Here is a 19,956-nt window from a genome sequence, read left to right on the forward strand (position 1 = left end):
CCCTCGCGACTTGATTGAGAGGGGGTGGTCCGGGCTCGAGCCTTCTCGAATTGCACAGCCAGCACAGTCCCACCCTTCTGAGTGATTGATTGCTTACCGGCTTGCACGGGTAAGACAGATCCCCCAGCGAGTGCCCCACCTATCCCCACCACACTTTGCCGACCCTACCGTTGCACCCACGCACGCCCGCTCACAAGCCAACCCCCGTTCCCTTGCATTTCCTGTTTGCCTCCTCCAGGCATTCCAAACACTCTCGTGCTCCCACCCCCTTACATGGGACCGACAAGCCCACCCAACTCCTGCTGCCTGCGACTGGCACCCCGTCAATCGCCCACTCAAACCGCAACAACCATTTTTTTTTTCTAACACAGCAGCGACAGAACGGGCAGAAACCTTCTCTTTCGCCCCTTTTTCGCTTCGCGCCCTCCTTTTTCTTTGCGCTGCACAACCAACTTTGTACTATTTCTCCTACAAACCTTTTAATAACTGTCGCTGTGTCGTCGAGGCTTTCGCTAGCTCTCGCGCTTTTTTGAGAGGGAAGAAAGACTGAGAACGGCGGGAAAACACTGTGTCGTCGTGTTTGCGCCTCCGCGCGGCTTTTGCCTTTGCGCCCCATCGGAGTGACCCCATCTAGAATCGCTTGGTTCTGGGGCGGCCACATCATCGCTGCCTGCAGTCACTCTCCTTCGCCCGCCACCACCGCTTAACTCGCCTGGCTTCTGCCTCGCATCGTCTCGACTACCCTCGGGGTTACGTCAGCGACTGCCTGGACAATCGCGCATTCAGCGCCCGACTTTACGTCGCCGCATCACATTGTTATCACCTGCAACTTGGTTGCACCTCACTCCTTTATCATTCCCAACCAAGGTGTAATTTTGCCATCAACACCACCACCATCCACGCCTCCGCGCAACCATCACTCAACACTGGTGACTTTATTGTCGCAAGTCGGCGCTCCCCTGTTGGAGCAATCACTGTGGGCTACGCAGCCACTATCTGGCTCGCTGATGTTTCGGTTCTGGGGTACCGACTCAAGGGGGAGTGAAAAGACTGTCGAAGCGACGCTGCCCATGCCGCTGTTCGCGAAGCCAGTCCAAGCCTTCCTGGAGACATCGTCAAAAGCGGCTTTTCACCCCGGCCACTCGTTGAAGAGGAGGAGATCTAGTGTTGACGAGACTCCGGTGCCGGTGTCATGGCCCGCGCGGGATCAGCTGCCACCGAAGCGCATCAAGATAGAATCATGTGCGCCGCCACCCGCGGCGGCGCCTGGGCGCGCTGCTGACCACCGCGGCTCCTGTCCAGAACGGACGTCAGTTCCCATCTCGGCCGCAGAGCCCACCCTGGGACCGGCTCCCCGAGCAGAACCGGCCATGGACCGTGCCAAAGATGTCATCCAGTTCCAGCTTGGCCTCGAGATTTTGTACAAGCATGACGAACTGCGTTTGATTAATCAAGAGCTGGCAAAATGCCAGGTAGCGTTGGAGCAGCTGCGAAGGTGTCACCTTATCCCATATCCGATCACGTGTCCCACCCCAGACCAAATGGTGGAGATAAGCAGCGGCAAGGGCCCTGCTATGCGCACCCGGCCCGGCGAGCCCGTGCCGGAATGGGCGCCTCCCTTTGGAGTAGTCGACGGCCCGTACGCCCGACACTATGCCAAGTGGCTCATTCCCGACCCCAAGTTCGACGGTATTCTGCCAGAATGGCAGGGCTCGGGTGGCTATGCCGTTTCTTCCAGGAGTGTGGCGGAAGGTAGGACGACAAGGAACAGCGGCGACGCAGGCAGCTTTGGCAAGCAGCGTCCTGCTCGCGGCTCGTCCACCCAAAAGCTGCACGCGCTCTCTTCTGGATATGCCCAGCCCAAGGACAAGGCAGGACCATGCGTCCTCAGGCGCTCCGATGGGAAAACAGTCAAGCTCGTGTGCATCGATTGCCACAGGGAAAACTTTTCTAGCACTCAGGGCTTCATCAACCACTGTCGGATAGCGCACAAGCGGGATTTCAAGAGTCACGAGGAAGCTGCAGTCCATTGTGGCCATCCTATCGAAGTCGATGAACTCGGGGGGAGTGCCGCAGGCGAAGAAAAACCGGCTGCCGGGCCGATCGGGCAGTCGTCTTCCAACCCCGCCACCGGCGCCGTCTACCCCTACGCCCGCGCCAATGACGTTCCGGAGCAGGAGGCGCTGACGGCTCTCAAGTCCCGCGTTGAAGCTGCTTTGAGGCTATACGAAGATGGCAAGTCGCTTCCTTCAACGGCAGCCTCCCAAGAAGCACCCCCGGCCGTGAAGAGCGTCCCCAAGGCTCCCGCATCATCATTTGTTGGTGCGAGTGATCTCCCTCATCTGTCCCACCTGCTTAGAGGCAAGAACTTCACCGGTGACCTGAACGACCATGTGGCCGATGCAAAGACCAGGGAGGACACCCCTGAGATGTATCTCGACGGTGACTCGGATGCGGAACAAACAAGCAACTCGGTCGAGCCAGCAAGTCCTGTCAACGCCGCCACAGTCACTAGGGGTCCTGGTGTCATGCGCATGCCTGCGCGTGCCGTCATGGCACCAACTTCTCTTGGGCTCGATGGTCGACCGGCAAGCAGCAAAGGTTGTGTACCGCAGCACCTCGAAGCATTGGAAACGCCAATCACCACTCCCGTTGCAGAGCTCTCCCAGGCATCGACGTCATCGGGCCTATACGAGGATGAAATGGATGTCGATCTCAGCCCCAACACGATGGCGAGCAACAACGCCCCATCTCTGGTTAGCGACGACGGCGAGTACGACGACTCGGACGATGGATCGTCGTCGGATGCCAGTGACAACATGGATACGGACTCGGTCACCGAGATAAAACTCGAAGACGATCATGAAGTTCAGGACCAGATGACTCCACGCGCCGTCCGTAAAGGAAATGGCAGCTCGGTTAGTCTTGAGAAGGACGAGAGCAGGCATGTTGCGTTTGTGAGCCCGGTTCGCAGCACTGGAAAGAACCGAAGAAGAAAACAAGTCCTCTCATGAGAGTCTTGCGGTGGTTGGTTTTGTTGTTGTCCGACATAACGGGGCCACATTCTCGACACACCATTGATCATTCTATCAATACACGTGTCACACCCTTCCGGCCGGCCCTCGACCCATTTATCATTTATTGCATGCTCCGACTTCGTATTTTGCGGTTCATTGCTTGCGTTCCCATGTCTTTTTTTCTTCCCCATCAGCACTGTTTCGCTGATGAGCCCAGATGTTGTGAGGAGGTTAGGTGGGGGCACGCAGCACACGAAAGAGTTCTCATTGTCCCCGGAAGACTTGTTGGGTTTTACTTGATGATACCTCTTTTTTTCTCCATTTTCTGATGGTCTTTTTCGTTTTCGTTGAGGGGATCAGCGTTGTCCTTTATCCATGTATTTTTTATCCGAGGATGGGCAGCCATGGGGCTGTGACCATCCATTTTGAAGACATAGATATGACGCTCGGAATACTAAGATAATCGAGCGCCTGGAAACAAGAAATACATTCCCACAATCATCTGTCGTCTCTTTTTCTTGACTCAACTGGCCGCGGTCATGATGCTAGAGTGCGGCCATCTCAAAAGGGCTTCATGGAACAAGGTTGCCCTTTAGCCTACATCTGCCCTGGTAGATATGTCAAAACCGCTCCCCTGGTAGACCGACCTCTCGGGTTCTTTCTATCAACAAAATGTTCGGTTCGGACATGGGATATCAGCTTTTCACTGTGGTCCGCCCAAGGCACATACGACTGTCAACTGTTAGAGGACGTACCTAGTAAGATACAACTTTCTCTGCCTCTCCTTTCTCCGTTTTTTTTTTTTGTGTTTTTACCCGCAACGGCGCATGTAGCATTATCACGCTTCCTTCCACAAAAAACAAGGGCGGGGTCCAAACCATGCCCATGGGTATGAACCCCCGTGTATGCAGCCGTTCTCATTTTCAAAGAAGGCAAGGTGATATGCGTCGACTTCACCGGGAAGCTCAGAATGTTCAAGGAACCAATATCACACCATCATCAACCACTTCTCCCCGTTCGATATTCATGCGTCACGTCGGTTCCCTCTCCGCGAGAGGCTAGATGGATAGGAACGACTCAAGCTGAACACAAGTTTGCATGTAGCAGCTGAAAATTCAATCCATTGGCTACCAAGCCAGTCCTGGCATGAAAGCTGTCCCCACAGCTATCACGACGCCGGAGTTGAAGTCTTGGCCACGACCACCCAAGAGTGTAGGACATCGGGCATTGTGACGGGGGTGAAGTGGTATCGTATTGATCGTGCGCCGAGGCGCTTACTCATGAAGATTAAACAGCAAAATTAGGTATATCCTTTCCCCCCAGAAAACACATCGCCACTTTCGGCAGGTTGCCCTGAAGAAAGCTAGTAGTCGTTACCCATAAAAATAAAATAAAAATACCACCACAACGCGCCGTCCGATCTGTTGTTCTTTTCATGTTTTTTGTTGTTGTATGTGATTTGAAAAGCAATTGGTCACTGACCCCTACATGGCAGCAGCAACAACGGCAGCGACGAGCGCCAGGACGCCGCCGGCGTTCATGGCCAGGTCGGTGGCGGCGCCGTTGGTCTTGGCCGGGCTGGCGGCGCCCGTGGTGGAAGAGGCGGTGTTGGAAGCGCCCGAGGCGGGTGTGGTGGTGGCGGCGGCGGCACCACCGGAGGCAGCAGAAGACTTGGCGACGCCAGCGGTCTTGGAGGGGAACTGGGAGGCGTAGCCGCAGAAGATCTTTTGCTGGCCCTGCTGGGTCTCGCGGCGGAGGTCGTTGGGGCACTGGGTGGGCGGTGTACAGCGTGGTCAGCGAGACGTACCCACGGCAGGAGAATGGGGGGTCCAGACTTACGTTGTTGAAGCAGGTCATGATGTTGTTGTACGACGAGCACTTGCAGTCCCAGTCACCCTCGGAGCAGGCGGCGAACTTGGCGTTCTCGGTGGTCAGGCATGCTTCCAACTGTTGGGTGAAGAAAATAAAATTAGCATGTTAGTCGTGTCAGAATCTCTCCTAGGATACACATCCAGGGAAGATGGCAGCCTTGAAGCAGGACTACCTGGACCGGAATCGTGACGTACAATGTAGTCGGCGCCGCAGGCAGAGGACTGGGCGGCGGCCAGAGAGGCCGCGAAGGCAAGCGGGAGCAGGAAGAACTTCATTTTGTCGAGTTTTGGTTGTTTTTCGTTCTGAACTTGTGTGGGCTGTCTGGCGACGACTAGCACAGGCGGCGTCTGGCTGGAAGTTGCTGGTTTCTAGTATCGAGGTGATATTATTCGACTGCAGCGGCGAGGAAGAGCGAGTGACTTTATAGATATACAAGTGAAAGAATGGACGTGCCTCGGTGGTGATGGCTGGGGAAAGAAAGAGAAGCGAGAGAAAGCGGAACAGGGGGCCAAGGAAGCGGCCCACGGCAACAAATAGGGCCGCGATAGGGGATTTTTTCCCGGTACAAAAACATAAAAGCATCCCAAGATATGCAGAGCTAGGCTAGCTCGGGGCCAGGGGGTTCCCGGCTAGGCCCATGCATGAAAACATACGGGGAGCAAGACCACCACCACTTTCGCTACCAGGGCTCAAATAGGGACGGGGTCGCACCAACGCCTAACCAGTCGGTGCCGGCAAGCGAAATCCTTGCCCGGATTGCCATTGCTGGTCGTCTGTACCATTCTCCTCTCGCGGAGCTGCGGGCCAGCGAGGATGAGCGAGGGGTGGATGGGCGCCCGGGGGCGTTTGGGCCGTCACGATTGAGATTAAAACAATAAAAAATGGCAGGGTGGAGAGGCACGACGTGGGAAATTTCACCAGCTTGCGGGTGGCGAGGGCAGGGTGCCTAGGCGTTTGTTGAGTGGCCCAGCCAGGGCTGCGGATTGGCTCGGAGCATTTCTCAGTTCACAAGTCGTTGTCGAACGGCTTGCGCTCCAGCTAGCTGTTCACGAGCACAACTTTTGGGCAGTCGTGCTCCTCTGCTCGCGTCCCTTGCTTCCGGCCCGCGAGATTGTCGCCGGGCCGCATCCACAGTACCACCCACCACCACACCACACACCACACTTCGCACCCACATCCCACCCACACACACGCACGCCAACCCTCCAACCACTCACATGCAACCGCTGTGCACGGCCGATGCTACTGCCGGCCCCAGTCCGCCCAGCAGGCCCGCGAATCGCTGCCCATCGCCGCCACTACCCTGGCCATATTTTCCTCCTCGACCCCACGCCAGAGACGTTGTGTCTTCGTCGTGGCTTCGTCTGGCTTCGTCTGACTGCGTGTACCCGACGTGTTTCTTTCGATATGGACGACGTTTCCCCCCCTCCTCGTGGCGTCCGATCATTGTCCGTCCTACAGTCCTGGCGCAAGAGACGGCCCTCGGTTCGGTCGCATATGCGAGGCCAACAATGCCAGCAGCTTGGCTGCCCTGTTCAGCTTGCGAGTTGTTTAGTAGCTGCATGTTCGTGCCTAGGGCTGGGGACCTATCGAACCTGCTTGCGTCGGGGCCCTGTTTGTCCTTGCCTCTTGACATGAGGTGACTCGCAGTCCCGCCGAGAGTCGTTCGTCACAACTAGCTAGTCCTGCACGTCTAAATACTGCGCCCCCCACACAGGCCGTTTGATGCAAGGCCTTTTCGAAGTGAGGGGTCAGTTAGATGGGGTCACAAACACTGCGAGTCTGGTCCGCGTTTTGACTGATGACACCCCCAGACGCAGACTACACGGATCTGAATACAGATTAGGGGCCGTAGGTGTGAACTGTGTATCAGACTCACTTGACTATCTACCACCTTAACACCTGGTAGGTTGTTCGGATATAGCGGGGATGTAGTTGCATACAAAAGTTCCGCTCGCCCATTTCTATCCCTGACATTGAAGCCAGCCCATGCCCTCCCCAAAAAAGGAACCATCTAACAAGAGAGAGTGAGAGACGTCGAAGTGAGGGAGATGGACGAAAGAAAACAAGAAAAAAACAACAAAAACAAACCCCAAAAACCGAAGACACCAGTTCCACCCAGCTCATGAATGATAAATATGAACCGCACCATCACGTCTAATATGCGCTGGGTGACAATCGCGACCATGACGGCTGCTGCGTGCACTGATAATCGTGTCGCTCCCGCACATGCGTAAGCGCCCGCAAGTTCAATGCGCCGCCCCTTACATCCCAAGTAAAGAGAGCCAAGATGGAAAAGGGGAAGAAGAAAAGAAAAGCAACCACAAATTAACGCCCCAATTTATGCTGGCTTGATCAGAATGCTTCGTGAAAAGTCCCCTCCTCTTGTACGGTCGTGCCACATATTCATATCCCATTAGGCGTGTTTGCTTCTCTTTCCCCCGCCGAAGAAGTCTTTGCCGTTATAGCCCAGACTTCCGATGTTGAAAATGTCAGCGAGATCGTCTCCCATCCTCCTCTTCTGGCCCGCCCCCTTTCCCAGCCGTGTTGGTGCCCTCCCTGGGTTTCGACTAGCACCCCCGCTGTGCCGTGTCCTCGAAAATCGTCCGGGCAGCGATACCGCAGAAGATAGCAATGTTTGTTGTTGCTGACTACCATCCTGGGGTCGCGAGTCGGAAAGGTCGAGACTTGCCAGGTTCAAGTTGGGCTCCTGGGGATACGGAATCGATGACTGAAAGTTGAATGTCTCTTGTGTCGGAACGGATATCGCTGGCACGTGATCGATCTCCGTCGAATCTGCCGTGGTTGTCGATGGCGTTGTCGCGGTCGGTACCGTGGACGGCGGTGGCGCCGAGTCTGTCCGCATCGGGGGGACAGCGGGGTAGCTGGGTGCGGTAGCGATGGTTGGGCGTTGCAACTCGGGGGACGAGGCCGTTTCAGCCTTGTCGGCGTCATCCTCACTCTCGGGACCCTGCGACGAAGCCTCTCGAGCTCCACCCTCGAGTCTTTCCGTGGCCCAGCGCCGTATCTTCCAGCCCTCGCCATCGCCCAGCCCGATGCTCTCGCGGTCGAGAAAGGTGAGCAGATCGTCCAGGCAGTCCTGGTACCCGTCGGTCCGCGCCTTGGCCTGCGCGCCGGCCGACGTCTTGTACAATCGGGTGACGGACAAGGCCGCCGCCTTGAAGGCGTCGAGCAGTTGCTCGGGCGACTCTGCACTCATCGTGGGTGGGGTGCAGGGTGTGGCAATCTGTTGGTTGCTGTGGTTGTGATGGTGTGGCCCGTCGCTTGGCTGGTCAGGGAGCTGGGGGTGTCGGAGTATCGGCCGGTGCAGGGTGTCCTTCCGGGACACCTTGCGAGGCGAAGGAATGAAGGTCGGCGTCGATGGCGGTCTGGCCTTGCCCGCCTTGCTATTTGGCAGCCTTTCTGTTGCCCCGGGACTGGGCGAGGGGTTTTTTCTTCTCCCGTGCCGGCTCCGTAAACAGTGGGATAGTGGGTCGTAGAGGTTGCAGAGGGGGAGCCCAACTGGGCCTCGTGAGAGCAGGCTGGTGGGTATCGCCAGGCGGTCGGGGTCGTTTGCGTGGCCGATTGTGGTTCGCCGTGGGATTTCCAATTTTCAAATGAGTGACAAGCGATGGAGTGATAGACGGGCACAGCGGTGGCTGAAACAGATAATAATAACGACAATTGAGCACGAGTGACTGTGGCGACGCTGCGTCTTGCTTTATTATGGTGACGGTGGAGGCGGCAAATCTAGCGCGGTTTCCAGCTCCGAGTCGCCGTTAGTGTTTGGAGGCGGGAAGCGGAACAACGATGTTCAAGCCAGTGGAGGAATAGGCGATGATGTCTCTGCCTGCGGCCTGCCTTGCTTGGGCGTCAGGGGCCTGATCAAAGCGCACCTGGCGGACGCTCTGGAAGGTGCGTGGGGCTGTTGTTGTCAGCGCGCCTCCAGCCCGCTGCTGAATCAGCCTAGCCTACGCCGCCACGGCAGGAGGTGGGGAGCTTCATTCACGTGACAAAACTCTAGGATCAATTTGACGCGTTGGGTGGGTCTGTCTACCTCCCGGCGCCGCATGAAGACTTTCTTGCCCGGCATCCCAGCCCTCCTGCCGGACACAACCACTCTCGCACCAACCTGCCACCATTACAACCTGTTGATCAGCTGCAGGCGCGGACCAACCGTCGCAATCACGGAGAATACATCCGACCTAGAATCTCTAGTCCCCGTCAGAAGTTCCAGCAAGGCGCGTCTCAGTCGCGTATAAGTGATCGCACTTCAGCACCGCCAAGATGCCTCCTCGCTCCGAGCGAGCGAGCGGCCACGACACCGACGCGTCCATGCCAGACGCCACGGCCAGCAAAGCCCCACAGGGCGGCGACTCAATGGTAAGCTTGACCGCATGCATGCGAACCCGGCAGTGCTCTGGGCCCGATTTCTCGCTTGTAACCCTCAACTTACAAGAGACTAGGATGTGGACGAGACCCCCGACATGACCGATTCGGATACGAACCCAAACACCACTGCTAGCAGTGTCATGGGCGATTCGACCGTTGATGGACGGAAACGCCGCACGGAGGCGAATCAGTTGCGCCGTAGCATCTTTGGTCGCAAACATGATCGGCTGGGCGAGTCAAAGGTATGATGTGCTGTTCTGCGCAGTCATGAGGGGCTACGACCTTGCAGCCCCGGCGCATCTGTTACCAACGATGGATCGCTGTACTGACAGCGCACCGCCTTGAATAGGAGGATGATACTCTGCGCAGATTCAGGTATCTTCTCGGCCTCACAGACCTGTTCCGGCACTTTATCGAAACGAACCCCGACCCCAAGATCCGCGAAATCATGGAGCGAATCGACACCCAGAATGCTGAGGCGGCCAAGTCAAAAAAGAGTTCAAGTCGCCAGGGCGGCGCTGCTAGCGGCAAGCTCCGCAAGACCGAAGCCGAGGAGGACGCGGAGCTCCTCAAAGACGAGAAGTATGGTGGCTCGGCTGAGACTGTTTTTCGCGAGTCGCCCGCCTTCATCCAAGGAACGATGCGAGACTACCAGATTGCGGGCCTCAACTGGCTGATCTCACTGCACGAGAACGGTATCTCTGGCATCCTGGCAGACGAGATGGGTCTTGGGAAGACACTGCAGACTATCTCGTTCTTGGGCTATCTCCGGCATATCATGGACATCACCGGCCCCCACCTGGTTATCGTGCCCAAGTCCACGCTCGACAATTGGAAGCGCGAGATCGCCAGGTGGACACCCGAGGTCAACGTCCTCGTCCTGCAGGGAGCTAAAGAAGAGCGTGCTGCGCTCATAAACGACCGGCTCGTCGACGAAGACTTTGATGTCTGTGTCACGAGTTATGAGATGATTCTACGCGAGAAGGCCCATCTCAAAAAGTTCGCCTGGGAGTACATCATCATTGACGAGGCCCACCGAATCAAGAACGAAGAGTCGTCGTTGGCACAGGTCATCAGGCTTTTCAACTCTCGCAACCGGTTGCTCATCACAGGTACACCGCTCCAGAACAACATCCACGAGCTCTGGGCCTTGCTCAACTTCCTGCTGCCCGATGTGTTCGGCGACTCTGAGGCCTTTGACCAGTGGTTCTCTGGGGAGGGTAAGGACTCGGACACAGTTGTCCAGCAGCTGCACCGTGTGCTCCGACCCTTCCTGCTGCGGCGTGTCAAGAGTGATGTGGAGAAGAGCCTTCTTCCCAAGAAGGAAGTCAACCTCTATCTCAAGATGACGGAGATGCAGCGTAACTGGTATCAGAAGATTCTCGAGAAGGATATCGACGCCGTCAACGGAGCCAACGGAAAGCGGGAGTCCAAGACGCGGCTTTTGAACATTGTCATGCAGCTGCGCAAGTGCTGCAACCACCCTTACCTGTTCGAGGGAGCCGAGCCTGGCCCTCCCTACACAACCGACGAGCATCTGGTCTACAACGCTGGCAAGATGGTCATTCTGGACAAGCTTCTCAAGCGCCTACAGAGTCAGGGAAGCCGCGTGCTCATCTTCTCGCAGATGAGCAGAGTCCTTGACATCCTGGAAGACTACTGCGTCTTCCGCGAGTACAAATACTGCCGGATTGATGGAAGCACGGCCCATGAGGACCGTATAGCCGCCATTGATGATTACAACAAGCCTGGATCTGAGAAGTTCGTGTTCCTGCTTACCACGAGGGCCGGTGGCCTGGGAATCAACCTTACCACGGCGGACATTGTCATCCTCTACGACAGTGACTGGAATCCCCAGGCCGACCTCCAAGCCATGGACCGTGCCCATCGTATCGGACAAACCAAGCAGGTTGTGGTCTACCGCTTCCTCATCGATAACACCATCGAGGAGAAGGTCCTCGAGCGAGCGGCGCAGAAGCTGCACCTCGACCGCCTGGTTATTCAACAGGGAAGAGCTCAAGTCGCCGCCAAAGCTGCGGCTAACAAGGACGAGCTGTTGTCCATGATCCAGCACGGAGCCGAGTCTGTCTTCAATAGGGAATCGGGCAAGAGCTCCATCACAACAGCCGATGACCTCGAGGATGATGATATCGACGGGATGCTTGCCTCGGGTGAGAGCCGCACGCGCGAGCTCAACGCCCGCTACGAGAAGCTTGGAATCGACGATCTGCAAAAATTCTCCTCCGAGTCGGCGTACGACTGGAACGGCGAGAATTTTGCCAAGAAGAAGGACATTGGCGCCACGTGGATCAACCCGGCCAAGCGAGAGCGCAAGGAGCAGACGTACTCGGTGGACAAGTACTACCGACAGGCCATCTATGGTCACACAGGAGCACCCAAGGAGGCTAAGCCCAAAGCTCCTCGCGCTCCCAAGCAGTACCACATCCAGGACTACCAGTTCTTCCCGCCGGAGCTCCGCGACCTGCAGGATCGTGAGACGGCGTACTACCGCAAGGAGATTGGCTACAAGGTTCCTTTGCCGGATGGTGAAGATTCTGATCTTGCCGAGCGGGAGGCGGAGCAGGCGCAGGAACAGCAAGAGATCGACAATGCCGTTCCCTTGACAGAAGAGGAGCAGGAGCGCAAGCAGCAGCTCTCGCAGGAGGGATTCTTCGAGTGGAACAGGAGAGATTTCCAGCAGTTCGTCAACGGGTGCCACAAGTTTGGCCGTCATGACTACGATGGCATCGCCACCGAGGTCGGCAGCAAGACGGCTGCCGAGATCAAGGCGTACTCCAAGGTCTTCTGGCAGCGGTACACGGAGCTCGCTGACTACCCCAAAGCCATCAAAACGATCGAGGACGGCGAGGAGAAGCTTCGCAAGATCGAGCACCAGCGCAAGATGCTGCGCAAAAAGATGGGACAGTACCGGGTCCCGCTGCAGCAGCTCAAGATCAACTACTCGGTCTCGACGACGAACAAGAAGGTATACACGGAGGAGGAGGACCGGTTCCTCCTCGTCATGCTCGACAAGCATGGTATCGACTCGGAGGGCATCTTTGAGAAGATCCGCGACGAGATACGCGAGAGCCCGCTCTTCCGGTTCGACTGGTTCTTCCTGAGCAGGAGCTCGACAGAGCTCAGCCGTCGATGCACCACGCTATTGACCACGATCGTCAAGGAGTTTGACGACGTCAACACAACCGCCAAGGGAGCCAACGGCGTCAACGGCCGCGCGAAGCGCGAGGTCGAGGACGAGGAGAACGACGAGGATAGCATCCTGGGCATGGCTCCGCCCAAGAAGAAGTCCAAGAACGGAGTAAAGGTAACATTCCCATCCTAGCCAGCAGACATCTCTGCCTACCACGCCCCCCGTGAACCATGGCTGACGAACCTTGTGCAACTACCTGTAGAACAAGGCGCTCGATAATGTCAAGTCGGGCCCCGGCAGCAAGGCCACGTCGGCGGCGCCGTCGCGCGCGTCGAGCGTAATTTCCAATACGTCCCCGGCACCGTCGGGCAAGGGCAAGTCCAAGGGCAAGAAGAAATGAGTTAAACCCATATCGGCGGGGGGTTGTAATATCGCATTCTCTTGTACATATAGAAAAGAGATGGGGTCAATGGTTGAGAGAAAAGAAAATCACAATGTGGCGTTTGCGAAACTGGGCTGGCTTGCTTTTTACTATTTCCTTTTTTTTTTTCCTCAATGCGCTGGGTTCAGGGGCTTCTTCTCATCTGCACCACGGCAGGTACATCGCCGGACAACCGCGCCAATGGGAGGGGAAATGCGGGAGATATATCGATAGACCGAGAGCGTCGGGTTTGTTATTTTTCCTCTTGGGGCGACGAGGGATCTGAGTCTGGTTCTCTGGCTTATGCGCTCGCATGCATCTAGTCAGTGGCTTCTAGCTTGAGGTAGCTAACTGGCAGTCAAATGATATCGCTTGCTCTAAATGCTTTTGTCTCGTGAACTTGCGCCTGGGGTCAAGACCCTGGGGCTTGCCGTCATCCATTGTATGTCTAATATCAAAATACAAAATCCTACCGAGTCCGCTAGGATCGCTCGTGGCGGCTGCGCAGTACAGCGAACGCTTTCTGTACCCAGGGGGTAGGGTGTTTGAAAAAAAAACGCCGTTTATTAAGCCCACACTTTTTGGTCCAGACTCGGACACACATAGAAGTCCCAAAACGCCTTAGATGCCCCCCCTTTAGGAAAGAACGAGCCGCAAATAAAGAAAAGTCACCTCTTACCGTCATCACCACCAGACCTCGGATTTATTGTTGTGCTGCTAGCTTGTTGGCGCGCTCCCTCTCCACTTCGTACATGAAATCAAAGTAACCCTTATCAAACATATGTACGCGGACGTAGCCGTCCTCGCCACCACTGGCGTAGCCCTTGCCGTTGGGCTCTACGGCAACAGTATTCTAAAGCAGGGCGTCCTCCGGTTAGAGAATGGAGTAGAGAAGGGGGGATATGGAGGCGCCGAGGAGGGGAAAATTGTTCTCACCAAAGGACCGAAGTGACCCCTTACGCGGCCAATCTCATCCTCGAAGATCTTGTGGTAGAAGCGAGCCTCGAACTTGCCCTGGCGCGCCGAGGTGGTGGTGACATCCATGGCGGCCTGGCCACCTCCCAGGATGACAAAATCCTTCTTGGGAGTTATGGAGGCGCTGTTCAAAGGAGTGTCTGCAACGTAGGTCTTCAGCACCTCGAGGTCCCTGGCGGTCACCAGCTTGGACGTCTTGTCCTTGGAGGCGGTAATGAAGTAGGTGCGGTCCTGCGACCATTGAAGGTCGGTGAGCTGCATGTCGAGGTCGTGGATCTGGACCGAGTGGATTTGCTCGCCGGTCTTGGGCTTTGGGTTAGCTGGACGGTCTTGCGGCCGGTTGCTAGGTTGTACGTGACCGCAAACTCACCTTGCCGTCGTACTGCGACACGGAGCCGTCCTCGTGGCCGGCAATGATGTACTTGGACATGTAGCTCCATCCAGCAACAGTGGCCTTGCTCTCCTCGCAGACGATGGTCATGGCCGTCTCGGGGTCCTGCTCGGCGTCGACGTCGACCTTGATGTCGAGGACAACAATAGTACCCAGGTGACCCATACGCTTCTCAGTGACGCCCAGCAGGCGGGTGCCGTCCTCGTTGAACTCGACGCGCTTGACGGCAGTGGGGAACTCCCAGGTGGCCAGGCAGCGGCCCGTCTTGATCTCCCACAGCTTGATGGTGTTGTCTGCGGACCCGGTGGCGATGACGGTGCTCGTGGGGTCGACGTCGACGGTCCAGATGGCGCCGACGTGGCCATGATAAGTGCCTAGCCGCTCGCCATTGTGGGCGTACCAAACGCAGATTTGCTGGTCCTTTGCGACGGAAAAGATGAGGTCGCCATCGCGGTTGAACCTGTGTTTGCGCAGCAGCAGCAGCCTCAAGTGTCAGCCGGACGTGTCCGTTCGAGTTGCTTTGGTCTTGATCCACGCTGCGCCCTGCATGCGGGGACCCCTTTCTGGTATTCTTCGCGAACAACACCCTCTCGACATGCGCCACCCATGCAGCTTTTCTTCTTCGCTACTGCTCCTCTCATTTCCCCCCTCTTTCCATCCTCGTCTCTGCCAGTTCCAGCGGTACAGCAAGCTATGTGGCGGAGAAACAGCAAGGCAACACAGGCAGGGATCCGTACTTAATCTGGGTGAGGGCACGCTCGTGGCCCGACAGCAGAACAGGCCTCATCTTGACGGGGTTTTCTTGGTTGCCGAACCCAGGGACTGACTGGAACGATTATCGGGGACGTCGGTCGGAAGTCTCGATCGTTTAATAGCTGGTTGTCGAGGCTCGCTTGGTCCGTCGCAGATAATTCGTCGGTGGTTGACGTCGCCTTTTTTCCGAGGGTCGATTTTTTGACAGGGCGACGTGGGTTGTGTGCGGGCGCCAAACGGCGCTTGTGGAGGGGCAGCAGGGGCTCGGGGAGGTACCGCGCCCTTCGTGCGATCCTCCACACACATCACATTTTGACTCATTTGACCGCGATTCACCGCCTTTAGTCACTGGCGCACGGGCCATTTTTCATTCATGGCCGGCGGAATTTCTGATGTCTCATGGAAGCATGGAAGTAAAGGTCATGCGTTTGGGCGATAAAAGGTGACTGAGGCTCAGGCACCCTGTCTTTTTCTGGAATTCAACAACACATAAAGAGGTCCAAAGTCAAATTGCTCCCCTTATGTTTTTGAGGGGATAATAATGTGTGTATGGATCGTTCCAAAATGCTGTTGGTAACAAGCAAGTCATATAACACGACCATCCATTTTGCTCTTTGTACCCAGTCTAGCTGTTGACTCAAAAAGGAGACGTACAGACACGTCCAGATGCATTTTGTGACAGGCGTTGTTGAGACTCCGCTTTTTGAGTCGCTTCGATTCGCCGTCCGCTCGAGGTACGAGTTGTATCGTCCATTTGTCCGTCGGGCAAGTGCGAGTGAAGGAGACGGAGACTGAGGGATGTCGGGATATTTGGACTCTTCAGTCACAATTTGCGTCTGCTGCTTATCACCTGGGTTGTCGGGTAGATACCCCGAGGGGCATGTCTAGATGGGGCATACACTGGAGCCTGGCAATTCAGCGAAATCGCTGGGTGCGTGGGCATAGTGGCCTTTTAGGTGGCCTTTTGCTGAGCTCGAGGAGCAGCGCCCGACGGCTTTCTGGACCGGGCCGCGACACAGGGCCAACGCCCATTGACGAGCTCGGAGTGACTCGGTCCCACAGCACCAGCGCCAGCAGTATCGCTGTCGCCGTAACGCCTGCTGCTGTTCTGTGTTTCGGGTCTTCCGCCTCCTCGGCTTTCTCTCCCCCGCCTCCGCTGCTGCTGCTGCCATCCGTCCGCGCATTCGCCCAACTCGCCCCGCGCCCATTCTGCTGGAGCTGCAGCTATATTTCTTGCCCGCCACCACGGCGTCCTCCAGCCTGCTCCGGCCGCCTTCCCTGTCCCCCAAGACTTTTCTCGTCCTCACACCGCACCATGGCGGCAACCAAGATTGGCGGCACGGCCATTGCCAAGGAGATCCGGGAGCGCCTGCGGTCCGAGATCGAGGAGAAGCAGGCCACAAACCCTCTGTATAAGCCGTGTCTCAAGATCATCCAAGGTTGGTACCTTTCTCTCTTGCTGCCTGCTGGCCTCCTCATGATCAGCCATGCTAACCTGTCCTAGTTGGTGATCGATCCGACTCTAGTAGGTTGCTCCCTTCGGGAATAACCGTTCCTGCGTTCTATCTGCCAAGGATCACGATGGAGCGAGAGCGCCCCGATAGCTGCCACAGGCTGGCATTCGTTTAAAGTCACTGACAATAATCCCCTTCCGTCTTTGCGTAGCCCTCTATGTCGACATGAAGCTCAAGGCCGCCCTCGAGGTAATTATGTCTCTTCCACCCCTGCTATCTGCGCCTGCCCACCTACTCACCCTTAGGTCTAGGTTGGCATACAATGTGACATATCCCGCTATCCCGAGACTGTCTCGGCGGGAGAGCTTCTCACCAAACTCTACAGCCTCAATAGCGACCCCAAGGTCCATGGCATCCTCGTTCAGCTGCCTCTGCCCAAACACCTCGACGAGCACATCATCACCTCGGCCATTGCTGACGAGAAGGATGTTGATGGTCTCGGCACCTACAACGTCGGCGAGCTGGCTAAGCGTGGTGGCCAGCCGTTCTTTGTCCCCTGTACCCCCAAGGGTGTCATGGTCCTGCTCCAGTCGACAGGCGTCGATCTCAAGGGCAAGAATGTCGTCGTCGTTGGCCGCAGCGACATCGTCGGTATCCCCATGAGCAATCTGCTCAGGAATGCCGACGCCACCGTCACTATCTGCCATTCCAAGACGGCCAACCTTCAGGACCACCTGAAGACGGCTGACGTCGTTATCGCCGCCATTGGCCAGCCACAGCTTATCAAGGGAGAGTGGCTGAAGCCCGGCGTTATCGTCATCGACGTCGGCACCAACTACATCCCTGATTCCACCAAGCCTTCGGGTCAGCGCCTGGTCGGCGACGTCGATGCCGAGTCTTCTTCTCAGGTCGCTTCCTTCCGCACTCCTGTGCCAGGAGGCGTCGGTCCCATGACAGTGGCAATGCTGTTGCAGAACGTTACAGAGTCGGCCACGATGCACTTCCAGCGGCAAAAGGATCGCAAGATTTCCCCGCTATCATTAAAGCTGATCGAGCCCGTCCCCGCAGACATTGCCATCTCCATGGCCCAGGTGCCCAAGCCCGTGACTAAGATCGCCAGCGAGGTCGGCATCGCCAGCTCGGAGCTGGAGCCGTACGGCGCGTACAAGGCTAAGGTTGACCTTAGCCTACTTAGCCGCCTCGAGCACCGCCGCAACGGTCGGTATGTCGTCGTCACTGGCATCACCCCGACACCGCTTGGCGAGGGCAAGTCCACGACTACGATGGGCCTGGCCCAGGCTCTCGGCGCCCACCTGGGGCGCCCGACGTTTGCAAACGTGCGCCAACCCAGCCAAGGCCCGACCTTTGGCATTAAGGGCGGGGCCGCCGGCGGTGGCTATAGCCAGGTCATCCCCATGGACGAGTTCAACCTCCATCTCACAGGCGACATCCATGCCATCACGGCCGCCAACAATCTGCTTGCCGCTGCCATTGATACGCGCATTTTCCACGAAAACACACAGAAGGATGCTGCGCTGTATAAGCGCCTGGTGCCTGTGAAGAATGGCAAGAGGGAGTTTGCCCCTATCATGTTCCGCCGTCTGCAGAAGCTGGGCATCACTAAGACCAACCCAGACGAGCTGACCGAGGAGGAGATAACCCGGTTCGCGCGGCTCGACATCGACCCTGAGACCATCACCTGGAGGCGCGTCCTGGACGTGAACGACCGTCACTTGCGAGGAATCACGATCGGCACAGCGCCGACGGAGCGTGGCCAGACGCGTGCAACGGGCTTCGACATCTCGGTTGCTAGCGAATGCATGGCCATTCTAGCCCTGAGTACGAGCCTTGCTGACATGCGTGATCGCCTGGGTCGCATGGTTGTTGCCACGTCGCGCAGCGGCGACCCGGTCACTTGCGACGACATTGGCGCCAGCGGAGCCCTGGCCGCTCTGATGCGCGACGCCATCAAGCCCAACCTTATGCAGACACTCGAGGGCACGCCTGTTTTCGTCCACGCCGGGCCTTTTGCCAACATCAGCATTGGCAACAGCTCCATCCTGGCCGACAGGATGGCACTCAAGCTGGTCGGCACCGAGCCCGACGAGGACCACACCTCCAAGGCGGGCTTCGCTGTTACCGAGGCTGGTTTCGACTTCACCATGGGCGGTGAGCGCTTCTTCAACATCAAGTGCCGGGCTTCCGGCCTGGTGCCCGATGTGGTGGTCGTCGTGGCGACTGTCAGGGCTCTCAAGGTGCACGGAGGTGGTCCGCCCATCGCCCCCGGCGCGCCTCTCAACCCAGTCTACAAGGAGGAGAACGTCGAGGTGCTGCGGGCGGGCTGCACGAACCTGCGAAAGCACATTGCCAATGCGTGCCGGTACGGTGTCCCGGTGGTTGTTGCCATCAACAAGTTCGCCACCGACACAGCCGCAGAGGTGGAAGTTGTGCGCGAGGAGGCTCTTGCGGCGGGCGCCGTCGACGCCGTGCTCTCCAACCACTGGGCCGAAGGCGGCGCGGGAGCAGTCGAGCTCGGCAAAGCCGTCATCGCGGCCAGCGAGCTTCCCAAGCCCGACTTTGGCCTTCTCTACGGGCTCGAGGGCACAGTGCAGGAGCGCCTCGAGACCATCGCCCGCGAGATGTACGGCGCGGCCGCCGTCGAGCTGTCGGAGCTGGCGCAGAAGAAGGTCGACACGTACACGAAGCAGGGCTACGGAAACCTGCCCATCTGTGTGGCCAAGACGCAGTACTCGCTGTCGCACGACCCCGACCTCAAGGGCGCCCCCACCGGCTTCACTGTCCCGATCCGCGACGTCAGGATGGCGGCAGGAGCCGGGTATCTGTACGCTCTCGCCGCCGACATCCAGACCATCCCCGGCCTCCCGACGGCGCCGGGTTACCTCAAGGTCGATGTGGACACCGAGACTGGCGAGATCGATGGTCTATTCTAAGGGCGTCCGTTTTTTCCCTTATCCGTTTTCAGTTGTGTTGCGTCTCCGTGCCTGTCGAGAGGTCACGTATGGGCGGTTCGATTTTTTCTTTTTCTAGTTTTGGTTTCCTTATATGGCGCCGCATTTGAAGAAGTAGAGCTAGAGAGCAAGAGATGGAGTGTTTTCAACAACCGGCGCTTATAACACAGGGGTTACCGGCCGCGTGGGGCACAAAGACGGGATTTTGGTCACCATATGCATGGCACCTGTTCCCCTTGGAAGCGGGCAAACGAAAGGCAGCGGGCGTTTCGGGTATCTTTTCACTTCATCATGAAACGATACCCTAGGTAGCTAGAAATGGGCGTAGGAGGACTTTCAATAAGTGGGTAAATCACAAGCTAAGAACATAGAGCGATACGAGGTTGCAGCCGCGGATTTGAGCCCGGCCTCTGCCGTTCACCGTTTGAGTATCATTATGGCTAGAGCATCCACCTGGAGGAGCAGGTGGTATCCGGCTATTCTCTTGGTATTTGCTGAAAACACCCCTGCCCCCTCCATCCAACCGAGGATGGCCGGTCCCTGCAGATGGTTCGCCGGCTC

General features: G+C 57.2%; 7 protein-coding genes across 7 annotated transcripts; 3 read left to right on the top strand and 4 right to left on the bottom strand.

Moving 5' to 3' along the window:
- The first annotated feature begins 315 nt into the window (after positions 1-315).
- Positions 316-3,525, top strand: GGTG_00190 (hypothetical protein). Its single transcript, XM_009217932.1, has one exon. It carries the CDS (start codon positions 1,008-1,010, stop codon positions 3,012-3,014), a length of 2,007 nt encoding a protein of 668 aa, XP_009216196.1. The 5' UTR covers positions 316-1,007; the 3' UTR covers positions 3,015-3,525.
- A 725-nt stretch (positions 3,526-4,250) lies between these two features.
- Positions 4,251-5,416, bottom strand: GGTG_00191 (hypothetical protein). Its single transcript, XM_009217933.1, has 3 exons — positions 5,084-5,416; positions 4,857-4,964; positions 4,251-4,786 (listed from the first exon to the last, which is right to left on the bottom strand). The coding sequence occupies exons 1-3, from the start codon at positions 5,162-5,164 to the stop codon at positions 4,502-4,504; spliced, it is 474 nt and encodes a 157-aa protein (XP_009216197.1). The 5' UTR covers positions 5,165-5,416; the 3' UTR covers positions 4,251-4,501.
- Positions 5,417-6,102: 686 nt separating this feature from the next.
- GGTG_00192 (hypothetical protein) lies at positions 6,103-6,525 on the bottom strand (the record flags this gene model as incomplete). Its single annotated transcript, XM_009217934.1, has 1 exon — positions 6,103-6,525. The coding sequence occupies one exon, from the start codon at positions 6,523-6,525 to the stop codon at positions 6,103-6,105; it is 423 nt and encodes a 140-aa protein (XP_009216198.1).
- A 174-nt stretch (positions 6,526-6,699) lies between these two features.
- On the bottom strand, positions 6,700-8,754 carry GGTG_00193 (hypothetical protein). Its single transcript, XM_009217935.1, has one exon. The coding sequence runs from the start codon at positions 8,107-8,109 to the stop codon at positions 7,306-7,308; it is 804 nt and encodes a 267-aa protein (XP_009216199.1). The 5' UTR covers positions 8,110-8,754; the 3' UTR covers positions 6,700-7,305.
- Positions 8,755-8,925: 171 nt separating this feature from the next.
- GGTG_00194 (ISWI chromatin-remodeling complex ATPase ISW2) lies at positions 8,926-13,235 on the top strand. Its single transcript, XM_009217936.1, has 4 exons — positions 8,926-9,272; positions 9,356-9,523; positions 9,631-12,606; positions 12,695-13,235. Exons 1-4 carry the CDS (start codon positions 9,177-9,179, stop codon positions 12,830-12,832), a joined length of 3,378 nt encoding a protein of 1,125 aa, XP_009216200.1. The 5' UTR covers positions 8,926-9,176; the 3' UTR covers positions 12,833-13,235.
- Positions 13,194-15,241, bottom strand: GGTG_00195 (eukaryotic translation initiation factor 3 39 kDa subunit). Its single transcript, XM_009217937.1, has 4 exons — positions 14,957-15,241; positions 14,199-14,679; positions 13,790-14,131; positions 13,194-13,706 (listed from the first exon to the last, which is right to left on the bottom strand). The coding sequence occupies exons 1-4, from the start codon at positions 15,004-15,006 to the stop codon at positions 13,557-13,559; spliced, it is 1,023 nt and encodes a 340-aa protein (XP_009216201.1). The 5' UTR covers positions 15,007-15,241; the 3' UTR covers positions 13,194-13,556.
- A 181-nt stretch (positions 15,242-15,422) lies between these two features.
- On the top strand, positions 15,423-19,869 carry GGTG_00196 (C-1-tetrahydrofolate synthase). The gene is made up of 4 exons (XM_009217938.1): positions 15,423-16,411; positions 16,477-16,497; positions 16,638-16,675; positions 16,738-19,869. Exons 1-4 carry the CDS (start codon positions 15,853-15,855, stop codon positions 19,375-19,377), a joined length of 3,258 nt encoding a protein of 1,085 aa, XP_009216202.1. The 5' UTR covers positions 15,423-15,852; the 3' UTR covers positions 19,378-19,869.
- The last annotated feature ends 87 nt before the right edge of the window (positions 19,870-19,956 follow it).

Source organism: Gaeumannomyces tritici (genome assembly GCF_000145635.1).
Source record: "Gaeumannomyces tritici R3-111a-1 unplaced genomic scaffold supercont2.1, whole genome shotgun sequence".
Taxonomy (NCBI): Eukaryota; Fungi; Ascomycota; class Sordariomycetes; order Magnaporthales; family Magnaporthaceae; genus Gaeumannomyces; species Gaeumannomyces tritici.

What these genes read in the sequence shown, in the direction of transcription:
- GGTG_00190 (XM_009217932.1), top strand. Translation starts at nt 1,008, where the DNA reads ATGTTTCGGTTCTGGGGTACCGACTCAAGGGGGAGTGAAAAGACTGTC.
- GGTG_00191 (XM_009217933.1), bottom strand. Translation starts at nt 5,164, where the DNA reads ATGAAGTTCTTCCTGCTCCCGCTTGCCTTCGCGGCCTCTCTGGCCGCC. An exon ending in CCTGCGGCGCCGACTACATT is followed by an intron (nt 4,965 to 5,083) that starts GTACGTCACGAT and finishes TTCACCCAACAG; the next exon opens with TTGGAAGCATGCCTGACCAC. An exon ending in TCATGACCTGCTTCAACAAC is followed by an intron (nt 4,787 to 4,856) that starts GTAAGTCTGGAC and finishes CCGCCCACCCAG; the next exon opens with TGCCCCAACGACCTCCGCCG.
- GGTG_00193 (XM_009217935.1), bottom strand. Translation starts at nt 8,109, where the DNA reads ATGAGTGCAGAGTCGCCCGAGCAACTGCTCGACGCCTTCAAGGCGGCG.
- GGTG_00194 (XM_009217936.1), top strand. Translation starts at nt 9,177, where the DNA reads ATGCCTCCTCGCTCCGAGCGAGCGAGCGGCCACGACACCGACGCGTCC. An exon ending in CACAGGGCGGCGACTCAATG is followed by an intron (nt 9,273 to 9,355) that starts GTAAGCTTGACC and finishes ACAAGAGACTAG; the next exon opens with GATGTGGACGAGACCCCCGA. An exon ending in AGTCCAAGAACGGAGTAAAG is followed by an intron (nt 12,607 to 12,694) that starts GTAACATTCCCA and finishes AACTACCTGTAG; the next exon opens with AACAAGGCGCTCGATAATGT.
- GGTG_00195 (XM_009217937.1), bottom strand. Translation starts at nt 15,006, where the DNA reads ATGAGGCCTGTTCTGCTGTCGGGCCACGAGCGTGCCCTCACCCAGATT. An exon ending in TGTCGCAGTACGACGGCAAG is followed by an intron (nt 14,132 to 14,198) that starts GTGAGTTTGCGG and finishes CCAAAGCCCAAG; the next exon opens with ACCGGCGAGCAAATCCACTC. An exon ending in GGGGTCACTTCGGTCCTTTG is followed by an intron (nt 13,707 to 13,789) that starts GTGAGAACAATT and finishes GCCCTGCTTTAG; the next exon opens with AATACTGTTGCCGTAGAGCC.
- GGTG_00196 (XM_009217938.1), top strand. Translation starts at nt 15,853, where the DNA reads ATGTCTAGATGGGGCATACACTGGAGCCTGGCAATTCAGCGAAATCGC. An exon ending in GTGTCTCAAGATCATCCAAG is followed by an intron (nt 16,412 to 16,476) that starts GTTGGTACCTTT and finishes AACCTGTCCTAG; the next exon opens with TTGGTGATCGATCCGACTCT. An exon ending in TGGTGATCGATCCGACTCTA is followed by an intron (nt 16,498 to 16,637) that starts GTAGGTTGCTCC and finishes GTCTTTGCGTAG; the next exon opens with CCCTCTATGTCGACATGAAG.